Source organism: Sipha flava, unplaced genomic scaffold (genome assembly GCF_003268045.1).
Source record: "Sipha flava isolate LNK unplaced genomic scaffold, YSA_version1 1_pilon_pilon, whole genome shotgun sequence".
NCBI lineage: Eukaryota > Metazoa > Arthropoda > Insecta > Hemiptera > Aphididae > Sipha > Sipha flava.
In genome coordinates, this window is record NW_020272783.1 from 1,855,712 (window position 1) to 1,873,273 (window position 17,562).

At 33.1% G+C, this 17,562-nt stretch overlaps 1 protein-coding gene across 1 annotated transcript in view; it reads right to left on the reverse strand.

The window, feature by feature from the left end:
* Window positions 1-36: 36 nt before the first annotated feature.
* LOC112681933 (proton-coupled amino acid transporter-like protein CG1139) overlaps window positions 37-17,562 on the reverse strand; it is an 18,178-nt gene continuing 652 nt past the window's right edge. The window contains exons 2-9 of the mRNA XM_025552306.1: window positions 10,401-10,520; window positions 8,020-8,170; window positions 6,942-7,063; window positions 5,897-5,981; window positions 4,298-4,570; window positions 3,309-3,487; window positions 2,382-2,554; window positions 37-586 (exon numbers count right to left, since the gene is read on the reverse strand). Coding sequence (XP_025408091.1) covers window positions 345-586; window positions 2,382-2,554; window positions 3,309-3,487; window positions 4,298-4,570; window positions 5,897-5,981; window positions 6,942-7,063; window positions 8,020-8,170; window positions 10,401-10,520 — 1,345 coding nt within the window. The 3' untranslated portion in view covers window positions 37-344. The remainder of the gene's footprint in view (window positions 587-2,381; window positions 2,555-3,308; window positions 3,488-4,297; window positions 4,571-5,896; window positions 5,982-6,941; window positions 7,064-8,019; window positions 8,171-10,400; window positions 10,521-17,562) is intronic.

Consider the following 17,562-nt stretch of genomic DNA (forward strand, 5'->3'; position numbering starts at 1 on the left):
TAATAATAATAATAATAATAATAATAATAATAATAATAATAATAATATTAATAATATAATTTTAAATGATAAACCGTCGTGGCGATACGAGTGATAATACATTTCTTCGTGATACAGTAAACGAAATGAAATCAATTCGATTCCATCTGTTTTTCTTTTTTGTTCTGCAGCGAATATTATTACAATCGTATCATTATCGACAGGGTTTTTTTCGTTAGTGCCACGTTGTGCACTGTGTTTCGGTAATTTTAATATATATATATATTATCGTGTACACGCTGTTTCGCGATAGTATATATTATAACACCGCGCGTATACGGCAGGCTTGGCGGCGTTCTCTCGCGTTAGAAGGACCTGATGATGTCCTCCACGCTGATGTACGTGCCCAGCACCAAGGCGAGCACGCCGATGACGATCAGCAGCACGTCCTTCCACAGCACGTAGTTGAAACGGCCGAACTCGCGTTCGGGCCACAGCACGCAGATCTCGATGATCGCGGGGAACGCGATGCCCAGCACGGACAGACAGAGCGCGCCGAACAGCGATATGAACAGCTCCAGTCGCGGTATGAAGACGGCCAGTAAGACTGCGAACCGAGAATGTCAATCGTCAATGCACATCGAATAGCAAAAATTAAAATCAAACAAATATTCATAATAATTATTATTCGTAACAGCGTTCATCTTAGAACATTATGCAGATACGCTGTCATATCGTTAAAACTGGCAGAGCCTGCGTGGACGCAGCAGCCACCGGTGCAATAGTTTGCGTTCGATTCGATGGAAAACGATTTTTCTACGATAGAAACGACGACTATAAACGGTGTCGTATATTCAACCACGTATCTGTGCGTATTCTAAGACATGTTTAACGATTGCGCACGAAAATAATAACGATGCGTTACGCGAACTGTTAATTCGGCAGCGCAGGGCGTCACGAGCTAATCAATAACGATTAGACGCGTCACAAGATCTTGGGTCCAGGGTTCGGACCGCGTCCTGTTAACCGTGTCTGGTAAAAATTGTTCGGTCGACTCGTGTTCCGGTAATAACGAAAAGCGTCGACGCGCGACGGAACCGATGGGAAGGGGTGGGCGGCGGGTGTGAAAATATCACACGATTATTTGAAAACCTGAAAATTCCTACACGAAACGTGACTATCCGGAGGGATTCAAGTGTTTTACAAGGGGTAGACGAACTTCGAGTGTCAATGACGTAACTATTTGGTATTTCGCATTTGGTGTGTTCGAATTCAGGTTTGGTAAGGGTAGGTGCTTGTATAGGAAAAAAAAAACCGTGGTAAATATGGTATTTGACGTTAGTTAAGACCGTTGGTTGGCAGCGATCACGTCGGGTTTGAATACTTCTAAACGATGTTCCTGGAAACGTCTATAACTTTGCATTGTTTAAAAACGGACCGTGTAAAACTTTCGCGTTGACGATCGGTACTGACCAATAGCGAATACAAATTATTAGCGCCGTGTTTCTTTATTATATTACTTCAAAACGGACGTTCATGCGACGGAATTAAAAACGATCAATAAGTCGAATCCTGCTTCGATATTTTGTGCGCTGTTAGAAGAAATGCCGAGGTATTGTACATATCACGGAATGTTGTACAGAAAAATGATTTCAACAAAGATTAAACGAGACCGTTATCATCGCAATCGTGTCGTAACAAATCTACACTTAACATATATAATGAAGAACAATTAATTCGTTGGATCTTATTGTCAGTCGAACCGCAATTTATTGTGTTATTTGTTTTTTAAACAACATGGACGCCAAATAAATTTGAATTCGTTATTAACACGATTATTCATGGCACGTGCACAACTATAAAATGATTTCGAACTTAAAACCGATTATGATGATTAAATAATCATAGACATAATAACAGTATAATATAAGATTGTATTAAATTTAATCGAATTTCAATGTCATAATCCACGCAACATTTTTATAACGAGTGTCAGTGGCCAAGATATTTTACCAAACACAAGATATGTGATCGTTTTCGTTTCGATCATACTATATGACTTGTCATTTATTCATTCGAACTTGTTACAAATCATAGGGATTGCGACGTTTGAGCCGAAGTTTCAAAACGACTCTGCGAGGAGTAATTTGGAAAAAAAGAAAAAAAACCATGGTCAAATTAAGATTTTCACTAGTAAATACGTGTGTGAAACATAAATATAACATGCAATACGATAAGGATATCACGACAAAATCACAGAATCATTAAGACGCGGAATTTTCGAAATTGACCTCTCGGTCCTAATTGACTTTAAAGGAGTTGGTGGTTTCACGCACGTTCGAGGTTGGGGAATTGAGAGTTTCGCGCGAAACCATTACTATGAAGTAACGCAATACACTTACAGGTGACGATTACAACGGATATCCGAAGCAAATACTCCATGGTTGTCTTGTTCCAGTTCTGAAGCCGCTCCTTCATGTACGTGTTCCAAATGATTTCCACAGGCACGTATGCTTGTAGTGCGTACGTGATGAATATGGCGAACGCGAAGATGATCTTAACCGATTGCGCGAGGCTGTGGAATAAAAAAACAAGAATCACGGACGTGCACTAGCAACAGAACAGTATATGATAAAATAGTAAAACAATATTACATGGAACCAGCGGAATTATCTGTTCTCGCGGATATGTCTCGTGGGGGAGGAGAGATAATTATTTATTAGGGTGGTTAGTGAACGGTTTTTTTTTTCAAATTTTAATCGATATCAAGATAATAAAGTCAACATTTGTTGCTTCAACACAAACATCAATATTGTAATTTTTGTCGCTAATGAGTGTTTAACGCTCTAAGCGTGGGTACACACCTTTGGAAATGAATACTGCTCGAAATGCGATTACTTGAGATGTGACGGTTTTCACGTAGGAAAATAATAGTTCTCCCTACGACACTTTGCACTTTATACTCACAAAGTTGTCCACCGTTCCGCATAAATGGAAAAATACTGATGACCCACCGTGTACGTTTATATAAACATATAGTGCCTATAGCAATATCTTTTAAATCATTTATGGAATGGTCTATGATACTCAGAGAATATGCGCGTGCGGTATAATTTTGTCGAGAACGTTTCGAAATCATACCTTGTTCCGGTTTGGTAATCGAAAAGGGAAAAATCGAACTTTTGCCACTCTATTCACACGATCTATGTACACGAGAGTAATAATATTTTTAATAGATTTGAAAAACTTCGTACTTGTATTTAAAAAAAAAAATTGTTATTTTTCAAAACAGCCAATGAATGCACATAATGTAATATATTCCAACTCACATGTCACCTTGCGGCAAGTTGAGCGTCACGCTGCCTTTTGCCGACTCGCCGTACTTGACGTATCCGAAGAAGCCCATTGCTACATACATGATGGTGATGGCAACCATGCCGGTGTTTAGCACTCCGGTGGAGCCACCGAAGGACGCAGGAGTCTTCATGTTGTTCTCCAACGCCAACACCTGAGGAACGTCCGACACAAATCTTACGCATATTGTTATGATTGGTTATTTTTGTTCTCAACATGCACGCAAGCTACCAGTGATGATAAACAAGTGTGGGGTGAATGTCGACAAATATTGCACGCGTACGAGTTAAAAAAATAAATTAAAAAAATAAAATAAAAAAAATAATGACTAACTAATTAGCCTATAAAGCATGTATCGGTTGAAATCTATGTCACCTTTTCACGAATAAACAAATTATATAACCGTTATCGCTTTTTATAGAACATTGCATACCAAACGTACATGATTTTACTTTTCTATGATTTCTAATACGATTTTTATCTATGTATACAAAAAATAATGATCAAAATGTCAATTTTACTATTTCTGAATTTATAAAATTATGGTACCATCAGGATCCATAGTAAAATGTAATCACTAACCGGTAACCGGTGTTAAATCCCCGTGACCCTCTCTGAGTTCTTATAGTTCCTCATTTATACTATAGAAAAATAATAGAAAAATTCCAAAAATTCGCGTTTATCAAAAAATATTAATCGTTAAATACTAAATGTATATTAATATGATTCGTTTAACGCGTATCTCGCTCGTCGTTATCGGTATTTATTGGTTTATTGGACTTGCAATAAAGTACGATTCTAGGGCATATATATTATACTTCCAGTATGATATTAAAGACGCTATAATCTTAATTTGATTATTTTTAAAGAAAATCAATTAACATATTTAAAAAATGTCTTGGATCGATGATAACGACGAAAAGGAACGCTTTCTGGGGCTACATGATCGTGTTGTATGACTTACCACTCCAACTGCTTCCAAAGCGAACAGGGTTGTGCCCACGAAAAGTGTGTATTTCCTCGGTTCGCCAACTAATGGTCTCGAAGATATGGGCGGCAGATCTGTGAATACGTACCACAGGACGATAGCGAGTCCGGCAAACGTAACGATGTTAGCCACCTGCGAGAAGGGTGCCAACAGCTTTAGATTTCTGATCAAATTGATGGCCACCAACGGGAGGAGTATCATTATCATGTAATATCTCTGGTCCATCGGTGTGATGTAAATGTCGAGCACCTATAGCGTTACACAAACATGTAATAAATTATACTTAAGGATTCGATCGTTATATGTGGATGCCCTCCCGTAGAAATTATGGAAATCAGAAGACCCGGTTGGTGCAGTGATCGTCGGTTGGCAATAAGGGATTATTTATATATTTGTGATTTATTTTGGCGGTAAACACGTTACTTCCTCTTGCCTTCAGGTGTTTTCGTCATGATAAAAATTTTTACGTGATCACCAGAAACACTTTTATCGGGATTTTAAACTGTCTACCCAACTTTAAAATCCCATACTGCTTAGCCAATCCTAAATATGATAAAAGATCAAGCCAAAAACGAAAATTCAAGATCATTCAACATAGAAAGTTGTAACAATAAATAATAAAAATAAATATAAACAATAATATGAATAACTCTTGTTATAATTTTAAAAACTTGATGCGCAAAAGACATTTTAAAGTATACATTTTGTTGCATTTGAACCGCGAAATATAAGCCCACGTATATTTATACCAATTAAGGTTTATAACGATCAAACGCACGGTACAGAGAATCGTCTCGGGGAATAAAGCTGTTCCGTAATAATGAGTAAAGTCTTTGTTCCAAAATACTCGGAACTATACTTGAGCATGTACAAGTCCGTAGTTATTTATTATTCGGATTCGCACGTGACACCATTAAAATTAAAAAAAAGATCAATATTTTATGGGGAAAAATTCGATGTAGATATGTACTTATTTTGCTTTTTATACGTCGCAGTAATATTATCTTTTGTAAGTAGACATAACTATATAACTAATGCAATTGACTAATGCACAATGAACATTTTCATGCTTATACCAATGATTATTTTAATAGGAATTTTTCTTAAAAAAAAAAAAGTTAAAAATATAAAATATTTGTTTTTGCAATGAAATTACGCTATTATCGAGTTAAGACTATGATTTCTGAAAACTTTTTGATCTGAATTTATGCTTTATATTAGAAAAACAAAAAAGTCTTTATGTATATTATATCGAAGGGATATTACGGGTAGATCCGGAACCTGCAAAGTCCCATTGGACACGTCCCTGGTTAATATTTAATAGCGGTATCCACATGATAATTTCAACTTCAATCGAACCTATACATTACGATAGTACGGCGATTTTAACCGTACGGGTGCCACCAACTATTATGTTTTAAACCACTTTTCAAGTTGTTCGTAACGGTTCTCCGCGATATTTTTTTTAAACGTCTGCAATTTATTTACGTCTACGAAATCCCGTCAGACGCGATGGTCGATCTCGACCGAGCGGCGTAATCAAAGTATCGCATACAAACTATGATTGTCACGAACCTCTTTGATGTTGGATCCGATGAACATAATGTACACGCAGCATATGCCCAGCTGGTAGACGATCAGGAACCCGTCGACGATTAACCTGGAAAATCGACGATAAGAGTCGGTGAAATCGGTGTTTTTTATGTTTTTTTTTTTTTTTGTCTTTTAGACATTTTTTTCGTTTTTTTCAAGCCCGTGACGACATGTACGCCACGTCGGTTAACGAATAACCGCGCGCGGTAGGTTTAACGGTCGGCCAAGGTCGTAACAATGATAATAAAACGCGTGTATCGTGCTAACACAATATGGGAAGTGTGTCGTTTACATCAGCGCCTCCATTCTGCAGAACCAATTGACATGATTATTGTCGTTGCGCGTGTCAAAAGAACACATTACGGCCCCGTGTACGGCATACGGCTGACGAGCCGGATAGAACGGCCGCGACAAGTGTTCGCTATGACGATGACGGTTATAATAATAATGATTTCATCACGAAAAATTATCGCCCAGTGGCAGTGGTCACCGGAGTCGTGAGACCCTACTAGAGAGGTGGCGTGGACTGAAAATTGCAAACAATTTGTACTTCGACAATTCTCGACAGTAAAATTGTTTTAAGATTCTTTTAATTATTATAACTTTGTATGGTTTATATCATTAAATTAATTTTTTTGCGTAGCGTGTTCGGTTTTTGTTTTTCAGGGAAGCTCGAAAGAAAAACAATCGGGACTCGTTGGTTCAGTATGACCGATCTACGGAAGGTGTATGGGAAAAATTACGCGTGACAACGGTTCGAAGATCATTTTGAAACGCGCGAACACTGTGTCGCTGTGGCATTGATGATGTGATAAACGATATCTTATAATTTACAATCTGTCAATAGATAAGTGATATGCGGTGGTAGTTGTCATACATACAGTCGAACTTTTATTTAATAAATTTGTATTTCTTTGGAATGACATTTTTGTATAACGATTTTTTTTTTCAAAATATCGTCAAGTTCATTAAATAGCGGTTCGGTTGCATAGAATGAGCTATTAAGAGTTGAAATAAAGTCACCAACGCAGAAAGAGGAACTCCGAATCTTAAAAAGGTTGGTCCATCTTTTAAAGCGTATTTCATTGAATCCGGATAGCTGAGGATGGGCACTCGTAGCTTTTTGCATAGTTTGTACTGAGACCTCACCTACGAATAGTAAAAGAAATAATTATTAATAGAAACTCACACGTGTACTACCAGTATTGTACACGTATAAGGTACAAAATAATTATACGTGTATTATACCGGTGAAGTATAAAATAATCCAGAGACGGTAAAAACAACGCTATTTGACTTGCTATATTTGTCATATAAAAATACTTTATTTCATTTTATTTTCTACTAATTACATGTAGTTTTACATTTGTTACGTCAAAAACGTTTATAATTAAATCATAATTCCATTTAAAATCATCTCGTTTAAAACTGTTAGACAAATGAAACAGTTAGAACTCAATATAAACACTCGTAAATCACTTAATTATTATATTAGTGCTTTACATTACGCAATAACGTAGGTATGGTTTTTTATTTGAAAGGGGGTTATCCACTTGAAATATAATATACAAATAGCAATTTAAAAAAATAAAAAGGTCATGTACCGTTTAACATTATTAGAGCTAAGTCTAGTTGTACGGCACTGGAATTAAATGTTGAAAACAAAATAATGATGAAACCGTTTTTTAATAATACAATATTACAATAATACAATAATCAGTTATAATATAATATTTATGGATAAGGAACAAAAATATGAACATTAGGGGGCGAAGTCTCTTCGGACCTTTTACTCATATACGTCATAGTCATTATGTTGCAAAGTGATAAAACTACGTGTATTTTTAACACATGTTTGACTGTATGTCCATATTAGTAAAGATGGGCGAGAATATTGAATTTGAAAAAAAAAAAAAAAATGTTAAACCTTTTTTGTTTTATTTGACGCAGTACCTACTGGTTTTGTTTGTCGTTCGCCGCCAATACATTCGGAACAATTTGATTTATGTATTAACGTATTGTTAAGCAACTTTGTTTACTATTATGCCATGTATACGATGGTTAAATAATTGTAATTAATAAAACGTGACCCAAGCGACACTTACCAAAACATGTAAGCAGTACGTGCACAAAAATCCAATGAGTAAGGTGCCCACAGTGCCGATGAGCAGACCCGAGTTGTAAAAGGCGTTGGGCATGGCCAGAATTCCGGTCCCCAAACTACCTTTAAGCAAGTGGATGAGCGTCTCTGAATTTCTGTAAACGGCAGTCAAACGATAAATTAGTTAAAAAGATACATGTGTATGCGCAAGCATGTAGCTTATCGGTTCTACTTCCGATGGCAATAGGATCACATAAAACTATAATGTAAAACATTGTAAAAGTAATAGGTATCCTATATAGTAGAGTACGTCCGCTTATCGTTTATTGTTTTATATATTACAAAAAAAAAATATTAACGGATCCATGCAATTTTTGTTTTTTTAGGAAAACATATCTGAAATCGGGCAAACATAACTCACCAAAACGGTTTAATAAGTGTCAATATAATACTTAGAGTTTTCTTTTTGTGCTGCATGACTGTACACAATTTCGACCAAAAAGAGTGCTTCGATCAACACCCAATAAATCTTTAGTTGGTACTTTTAGTAGGTTATTCTATGAATACAATTTTTAACAAATTTCTGTTTTTTATATATTTTACTTAATTATGTGAATAAATAGATATATCATCAACACAACAAACTAATTACGTTAACATTTGTAAAAATTATCTAGTCACACCAACTAAAAAACCTATGCTATTTTTAAATTGATAGGGAAATGATAAAAAAATATTTCTAACATGTCGAAAGATTAAAGGACAGTTCAAAACCGCAGAAAAGTTGACAGTTTTGAACAATATTCAATTTATTTTGAATTATTATTTATTTTTATTAATTTTATCGAGAAAATTCAGACAATTCAAGTTTTCGATTAATTGCTATTTATTGAAGTGCATTTGAATACACAATAATTTTTGCTTTTCCTTCTAGTGCATACACAAATAAATCAGGTTTTTCGACGCGTGAGCATGCCACCTACAGCTGTACATGTGAGAACCATGAATCAAAAGAAGCGGTGAGTGTCGCTCTTGGAAATTATTTTTAGACGCGTTCGCCATTTTCTAGGTATACATTAAGGTGTAAGGCATGTGACAGTGAGGTTCCTTTCCATTTTTACGATTTTAACAAAAACAAAACTACTCTTTCGGACCTTTTCAGGTATACCCATATTTCCCTTTCATTTTTTCATGACAAAAGGTAGTTTATGTCCCTTTCAAAGGTCTAATCTACCCTTGTACCAAATTTCATCAAAATTGGCCTAGTAGTTTTTGAGATTAATGCAGGCAAATAAACAAATACTGTCTTTATATAATCAGTAAAATTGAGGGGAAAACAAGGAGCATTATATCTAGTCTATTAAAATGTATAAAATACTCGTAAATAATGTAATCTAATTAAATAGGGTAAAACACGACTGCGGATGTTTTACCTTTTTTGCAACCTGATTGCGGACGATCATTATAAAACAAAAAGTATTATTTTGCATCCAAAAAATGACACGATTGCAGTCGAAATTTAATGAAACCTTGCCAAATTGTGCGAAGCAGTTTATTAATATAATAATATATAATATAAACACTTAAAGTTAAAAATTTATATTTTTTCCCTCCGTAATGACAACTAATTTTTTTTTAAATATTGTATCACGTTTTGGTGATTTTTATAATCATTATAGCTGTGAATAGTTATGTTGATTTTGATTCTATCTAAATTTTTTTTTGTCACCGATTTTTCTCGACCTTTGTTTATGAATTAAATTATTGTCTCAGTTTCGCTTTGAGTTTGTTTTATACTTTTTTTAATTCAATTTCTTCTAACTGCAGTATTTAACAAAAATTACTTGTAACTGCATACTAAACTTAATACGCTCAGAATTTCCACATTCCCAGATTATCGAAGTTTTATTTATAAAATTAGCAACATATGTCCAAAATAGTGTAATATTCGGGAGTCCGTTGATAAATTATAATTTCGATTAAAAAGGTCGTCCCGATAAGAACCGTCCGCATTCGTGTATCACCGATTAAATATTTTTAAATGAACATCTATCAGCGTGCACAGACGTGATTTTAAACTAAAACAGTTGTCGAGTTGTCGGAAACAAAAAATCGTATTAGTCATCATACGACATTTACGATCTGAATAAGCTCTTTAAACGTATTATTTAAAATGTAATACGTTGTAAAAGTATGCCCACTTAAACGTGTATTTATAAAATAGGATCGAATCAGTATTGGTTTTAATATCCGTTCCCTGTTATTAGGTACGTTATTTTTAAGTAGTTGGTGATATTTTTATAAAACTCGATCGATTTGCTCATACCAGTTTTGGTGTGATCGCGACTTGATCAGATACTTTTGCGTTATTATATAGGTACTTACGTTGTGGGGTGTTCAAGTATCCTGTGCGCGTGCGGATCATACGGCGGGGATCCGTTAGCGTTGAGCGACACATTTTCCAGTGGCACGTTCACGGAGTATGACTTCGACTTTTGTTCCTTTCTGTAATAAAAAAAAAATGATTCACTTTTACTAATCGTTTGTAACGGATGGCACAATTATACACGTTGTTATCGTATGTATTTTTCGCTGGTCGAAAATAATTATTTTCCTTAAAACTTTAATAGGTAATTTAAGATGAAATAAATATCTGTAATACAAATAAATGGTTTACGAATTTACGTTGTAGAATTGTGTTGTTGATTAGCTTCGATTTGATTCTTTCGAGTGGTTATGTGAAGTCGTGGCTCCCAAAATTACCGAATCGATGAATCGAATTTTCTTAATTTTGATGTACATTAAAAATGAATTAAAATGGTGCAGCAGCTTATTTTATCGCAAGTTGGTTTTGTTGTATGCCAACCGTGAAAAAATATTCAAGTTGTATGTAAAATGTTATTATTATTTATTTTAGATTTTTAATTGACTAATATTTCATTTTATCAATAAATTTAAATTATACATATATTTTCAAATATGGTACGTACTCGTATGATACTCGTACATGTTTAACTTACATATGACATATATTTTATTTTTTTATTTATATATTATATATTGTGTAACGTGCATTGTTGTAACGTTTCAGTATTGTTGTGACATGTTCATAGAAATGGCTACCAGGATCTTATGCGCTTGGTGCGCATGTTGCTCGCTTTTGGTCTACTTTTCAACTATCAAATCGTTCCTATTTCAACTCCCGCACTAGACAAAGTATATAATATTTTGTTTACTTGTGGAAATTTATATTACTGTAAGTAGTCGAGAATGTAAAAAAGAGATAAAATTTCATACTTTCCGTAGACAAAAGTGACGTATCAGTTAGCCTTAGAAACCAGAATATAAAAACGAATAAATTAATTTATTATCAAACTAATTTATAAATTTTAAATATCAAAATGTATTCTATACTTTCGTAATAATATGTTTCATAATTATTAGGTGTTATTATTTATTTCAATATCAATCGATCATTATTATTTAATTTAGAATAAAATTACATTTGTAGGCAATGTAGCGCATTAATACTGTCAGTGTTATAATGATATGCATATTAGCTTATACTCAACAAAAAGAAAAATATTTTCAAAGTTATACTTTATACTGCGCACGTAGAATTTCATTAAAATCAACGAATAAATAAAATTTACAAAATTAATTTATATATTTTTTGCATAGTATCGCTTTCGAGGAGATATTTACCAGGGTCCTATAGTCCTAGCAGCATACGAATCCACGTACAATGTGCAATCTTTCCGTTTGTCTTTTTCCTTTTGTTATATATATTTTAGTGAGTTTTTTACGATATTTATTGTGTATAAATTACGTTTTTCAGGTCGCCAAAGAAGTAGTTTAAATAGAAGAAAACTGCAATCGGGTTATTATAATTCAGAACTATATCCGAATTACTGAAACACGAACGTCATGCGCTTGCAACACAAAATTGTGTATGTACTCGGAATCTTTCTTAAAAAATTATCGATTATGTATAACTAGCATAATGCGGTACTTAATTTTCAAATACGAAAAATCTATTTAAATAATTATTACTTATCGATTAAAAGTATAATATGAATTGCTATCGAATGTTATTTTTAAAAAAACTATGTGTTCCCAATGTCTACAACATTAATCCGATGTTACTAACTGTATAGATAACTCTTGAACTATTTAAAAAATATGTAACCTGGACAAAGTTACATGGACAAAATCCAAGTAATCTATTTGCGTTGAAAATAAAATTGGCGTATAGGCCATAATTTCTAAAAATAAATAAAAACAGTTATTGTGTTTAGACTTTTTAAGTTTTTGTACGTGGGGTATTAAAAAGTATGTATAAAAAATATCTCTAATTATCATCAGGTTGTTGTGACAGAACGACACACATTTTCATCCGCAAAGTTATGTTTCAAAACATACGCACCGCGGTACGTATTTTTAGTATTCGTAATATGAATTATTATTACTTTATGATTACTTTATCTGTAATTAAAATAATTAATTTATTGCATCCGAAATGGTATAAAAAAATAGATTTTTGGAGAAATATGAAAATTTACATTAGTCCCTGCTTTCTACATCCCTAGTACTGCAATATGCAAATGTGTATTGCACATACTTGGAGTTTCCTGATTGTGACGGTTACACGTTTTATAGTTTGCCCATGTATGCCCATAGTTTTGGTATGATTTTGAAATTTTAAAATAAAATATACTTTTATATATTATTTTTCTTATATATAATTTACTTTAATCAAAAATTAGTCTCAAAAAAATGGCATTTAACAATGTGCGCTCTTCGTAGTAATTGCGAGATTATTTTACAACGATTTCCGTTTGTTTAAACAAGTAGTTGTTTTAATGTGATACGTATAAACATTTTATTTCAATACCAATCAATTATAAATAATTATGGGACATGTTTTTCAATTTAACTGCAATGTTTCTCAGTTTTCCATGTTAAGCAAAATACTTCTCAGTATTTGAAAAACAAAATATACATACCGAAAAAAGCATAATCGTTTTACTAAAAATTACAAATTGATGGTACATTTTGGACTTATTTGTTTATCTAATATTGAGTGTTCATGAATATTTTACAGTATATTTTTTGTTTGTTTAGTACTTGAAAATATGATTACTATACACATTTATTATACTCAACACACAGTTCCATGAAGATAATTCAAAAATATTACTCACTTAAGTTGAATAGAATACGTGATATGATATAAGAATGTGGTCATAAAATGTACTAAAATAATTTTTTACATTTTTATTGAGGCCGATGCACACCGAAGCGATGGTGGTTAATACTGAATTCGTTCCTTAAAACGAGAGTGACCGTATTGGAGCGATAATATTATCGCTGCAAAACAAAGCCTAATATTGTTCTAATCCAAAAAACTTAAATTTAAATATTAATATATCTAACTAAAATTCAACCCCAATTTTAAATTGACTAATTAATATTATTTTTAATATTTTTTAGTTAAACATTTCAATTTAATTTATCAATTATAATTATTCAAACTATATCGAACAATATAAAAGTATAGTAAATAAAATGTATTTATTAATTTATTAATTTATCAATTATTAACTAATTATTATCTAAATTATCAAATATTAATTAAACAATTTCACTAAACATGCAATTGTATTAATTTATTGTATAATTTGCTATTTCAAGTTGTTTGAATAAAAATTTCGTTTTCTAATATTGATGATAAAATAAAATAATAATGTATAGTATAAAAGGTATTTTGTTTGTTTTTTTATCTTTGATTAAAGCTGTCAAAATTAAACATTCTTAAGAATTCTGAATCAGTCCTCTGAGGACGATGAAAAAAAAACAAATCCATACATAGGTAAATTTATAAATATAAATATTAAATATCATTTATGATCCAAACGATTTATAAAAACAGAAAATTAATTTATAGTTTTTACATGGACAACAGTTAACTAAGTTCATATGAATTTGTTTTTCATCGCCACAAAATATAATCGGTTCAATGTGTGATGGACGGTGATAATCGTAAGTATTCGGGTATGTATGGCAGATATTATTTTCGAGTCGGTCTTCCACATCGAATCAAATCTAATATTTTATCAATTTATTATGTTTATATACTTAATAAAATACGACACCTCCACTACTTTTGTGTGCATACTCAAAAATCTTAAAATATCTTAAAACAGAAGTCTTATCCTCATGATTTCAAAATTCAATAAATTGATAACACACAAGTAACAAAAGATAAGGCTCATAGAACACAAGTTCCTTAAATAATTATCACAAAATATTGTACTTTTTTTTTCCTTCATATCTACTCGAATGTTCAAAAATAACATCGCGAGTAAAGACAGTAATATTGAAATGTACAGCTAACGTGCGGATTTTTATTATTATTTTTAACTTAATTTTAATGTCCTAAAATCACCGGCTAAGTGACCAATACGTTTTGCGGTAATTAATTTGTGTAGGAAGTAATCGCTGTACAAATGTAAAGTTATAACAGTATAAAAAAGTGCGCCATAACGCAGTAGACTAGACGATATGTACATTTTTTCCGTGTACGTGAGACAATTGTCGACGATCGAACTCGTTATGGATCTATAAATGTTAAATCGTTTAACATTCTATATTAATATAATTTATTAGTGATTAACAAGAGTCTCAAATTTCAATTTATCAAGCATGGTTTTTACAAACAAGATACATTACGCTCCACGTGATTTTTTCTTAAACTTTTTCATTAATTCGACCTCTTCTTGTCTATAATCTACAGCAAAACATAATTATAGGTGTGTTTAGAGACTCTAGTAGTTGGAGAGACACACTTCTTCTAGAGCAGTGCGTTTACAACATTTTGTCAATAAAACAAGACACCGAATCAGATCAGTGGTAAAAGAATTCCAAACATTTTTGTAAATAATTGTGAAATAATAGAACGAGGACCAAATTTTCTCCGTGCACGATGAAAATTCCTATAGAATCCTCCCTCTCCCTTAAACATGCTCTTGATATTTAATATGATGTAGGTGTTTCGAGAAACCATATTATTTATTATTTGATCGATTACAGTGATTTCACCTCAAGGTACCTGTATAGTTCGTATAGAATATGCAAAGCTGCGAGCGGTCGTCTCTCGTTTCGTCGTCGTCATTGCTGTCTTCTCACTACAAAACCATACTATATAAAATATTATATAGTACAGCGTACGATAATAAAAGCTAACCTAACCTAACCTAGCCAGTTAAACCCAAATATGGTCTCATGTGAAGAATAATAAAAAGTACCTACTAAATTTATACTTTTAAACAAAAATGTTTGTAGATTAATAGCCAAATAGTAACTATTATCGTTGTGGGTACTTGACTATCTTATTTTTGTTTAAACTTGATTTAAATACCTACCTATTAAAATAATATAATTAAACTGGATTCCGATAAAATAAAGTATTTTTATTTGTATTCTAAAATAATAAAATCATTTAGAACTATCAAGTATCAATCGGTATTGAAATGTAAATCAAACACAGAAATCGAATGATACATAAATAACATGCACGGATAATAAAATAATTGGATGCCGGGAATAATAAATTATACTGGTGAAAACAGGCTTAGAATCGTAAAGCGAACAATACTTTTACTTTTTTGTTAATTATACTTCTTAATCTGTGCGATATTTGTGTGTATAACATTACAAATTTTACTAAATACGTTAAGCAATAGTGCCTCCTCCCTCTACTCATGGGCCCGTGGCATTTGCACACATCGCGCACATGTACGACACGCCACTAACTATTTACTTAATAACTTAGGTTAACTTTAAACATCTGCACTTTATGCCCACCGGGAACGTAAAAATAAATATTACTCGATGATTTCAGGAAAAACGCTAGCGGTGTCCGATCGCAGGGCGAAAGCGATTGCGTTTGAAGGTTGATCGTGCGTACAACAACAATAACATATTACGACAGTAACACGGTGATATAATATACTAATAATAATAATAATATGTACGTCGATCGCGAATTTCAATAGCACTGCCGCGTAGCTCGTTTGAAACACAAGAAACGTGTTGACCTATTCGTAATAAAAGTACATCCATTACGGTCGCCGGTACGAAGTTTATAGTCAATCACAACAACAATACGGCCGCGGGTCAATAACGATTGTTGTTATACACGGTCTTCGATCGCCGAATATATTCGCAGTACACATAATTGTAACAACAGTAATAATCAAACCACAGTTATACATGCATGCGTAAGCGAATATGGTAATTATAATACCGTTAATTGATTAACGCGTGTGAATCCAATACCGAACTCGTAATACGATCGCACTGATTAACCAGTGTGCACTAAGATCCTGTACTAAGGTCGTGTAGGTGTGAACGTTGTTTATTGTTACGCGAAAATTTTAAAACGAATGTGAATTTCTCATATTTTTCGACGAATCTTAAACGATAACGATATATCAACCATCACGATGACTTAATATTAATAAAGTGGCCGAAAGCTTACGTCAAGAGGGAGTCTCGTATCGAAAATTCTCATTCAAAGTGTGGACACTTCGAATCAGAGCGAAAACATCAAAACGTTAATTTGCCAACTTTGTACAAGTCGAAAATTTAGCATCCTATTTTCTTAAACCAAACTGTATATGGTATACTTGGTGAAATTATGCTTAAAGATATTTGTTTTTTTATGAATATGAATAGTACGGATAATTAGGTACCTACGTTCAAAGCACCACGTGATTGTAATACGTATTAATATTCAACTGTCGTGTTAGGACTTATAGCGTGTACACTACATATAGGCGATGTTCCTCGGTTGCTATGTGCGTTGCACGGATTGAAATTAGCAAGTATAATATAATCGAACCGAAAAATACACTGTATTCAATGAAAGCGATAGATTGTTGTTTATAACCACAAATCAGTTTATTTTTTTTTTTTTATCGACACGTTTACAAGAGCATTTTCATGGCAGGGACAAAAATAATTTTTCGAAGATAATCTATTGTAACGCACTCTGTTGTACCACATATTTCAAGACAGAAATCGTTCCGCGTGTACAAAACGCTCGTGTTTATAACCGAGGGTGCTGTCTGTAGTGCCGACCGACGCATTTCGGGTGGTGAATATTCGCGGTCTTGTCCTAAACAGGTTTTTAGGTAGGCGAAATAACTCTGGTCGTATTGTGCACTTGGATTTTTCGAACGCACGTGGAATGTTTCTCGTTCCGCATATAATCGATTTTTCTACACCCCGCGAAGGGGTGTCGGCAGTGGTGGCAAGAATATTATACTGTGTCGTTATATGCGAAGGCAAAATTCATATATTATATACAGAGTGCCTCGAGAAGGCATTGCGATATCCTCCTGAGATAAAGAAAATAATGAAGCTCGGTTATTTACACGACTCATGGGTATAACGACTGAAACATTGATAATTTCAATAGATTTTAATGCATTATGTTGTTATTCAATACCAAAATGGTGATTTTAAATAATCAGAAAACGAA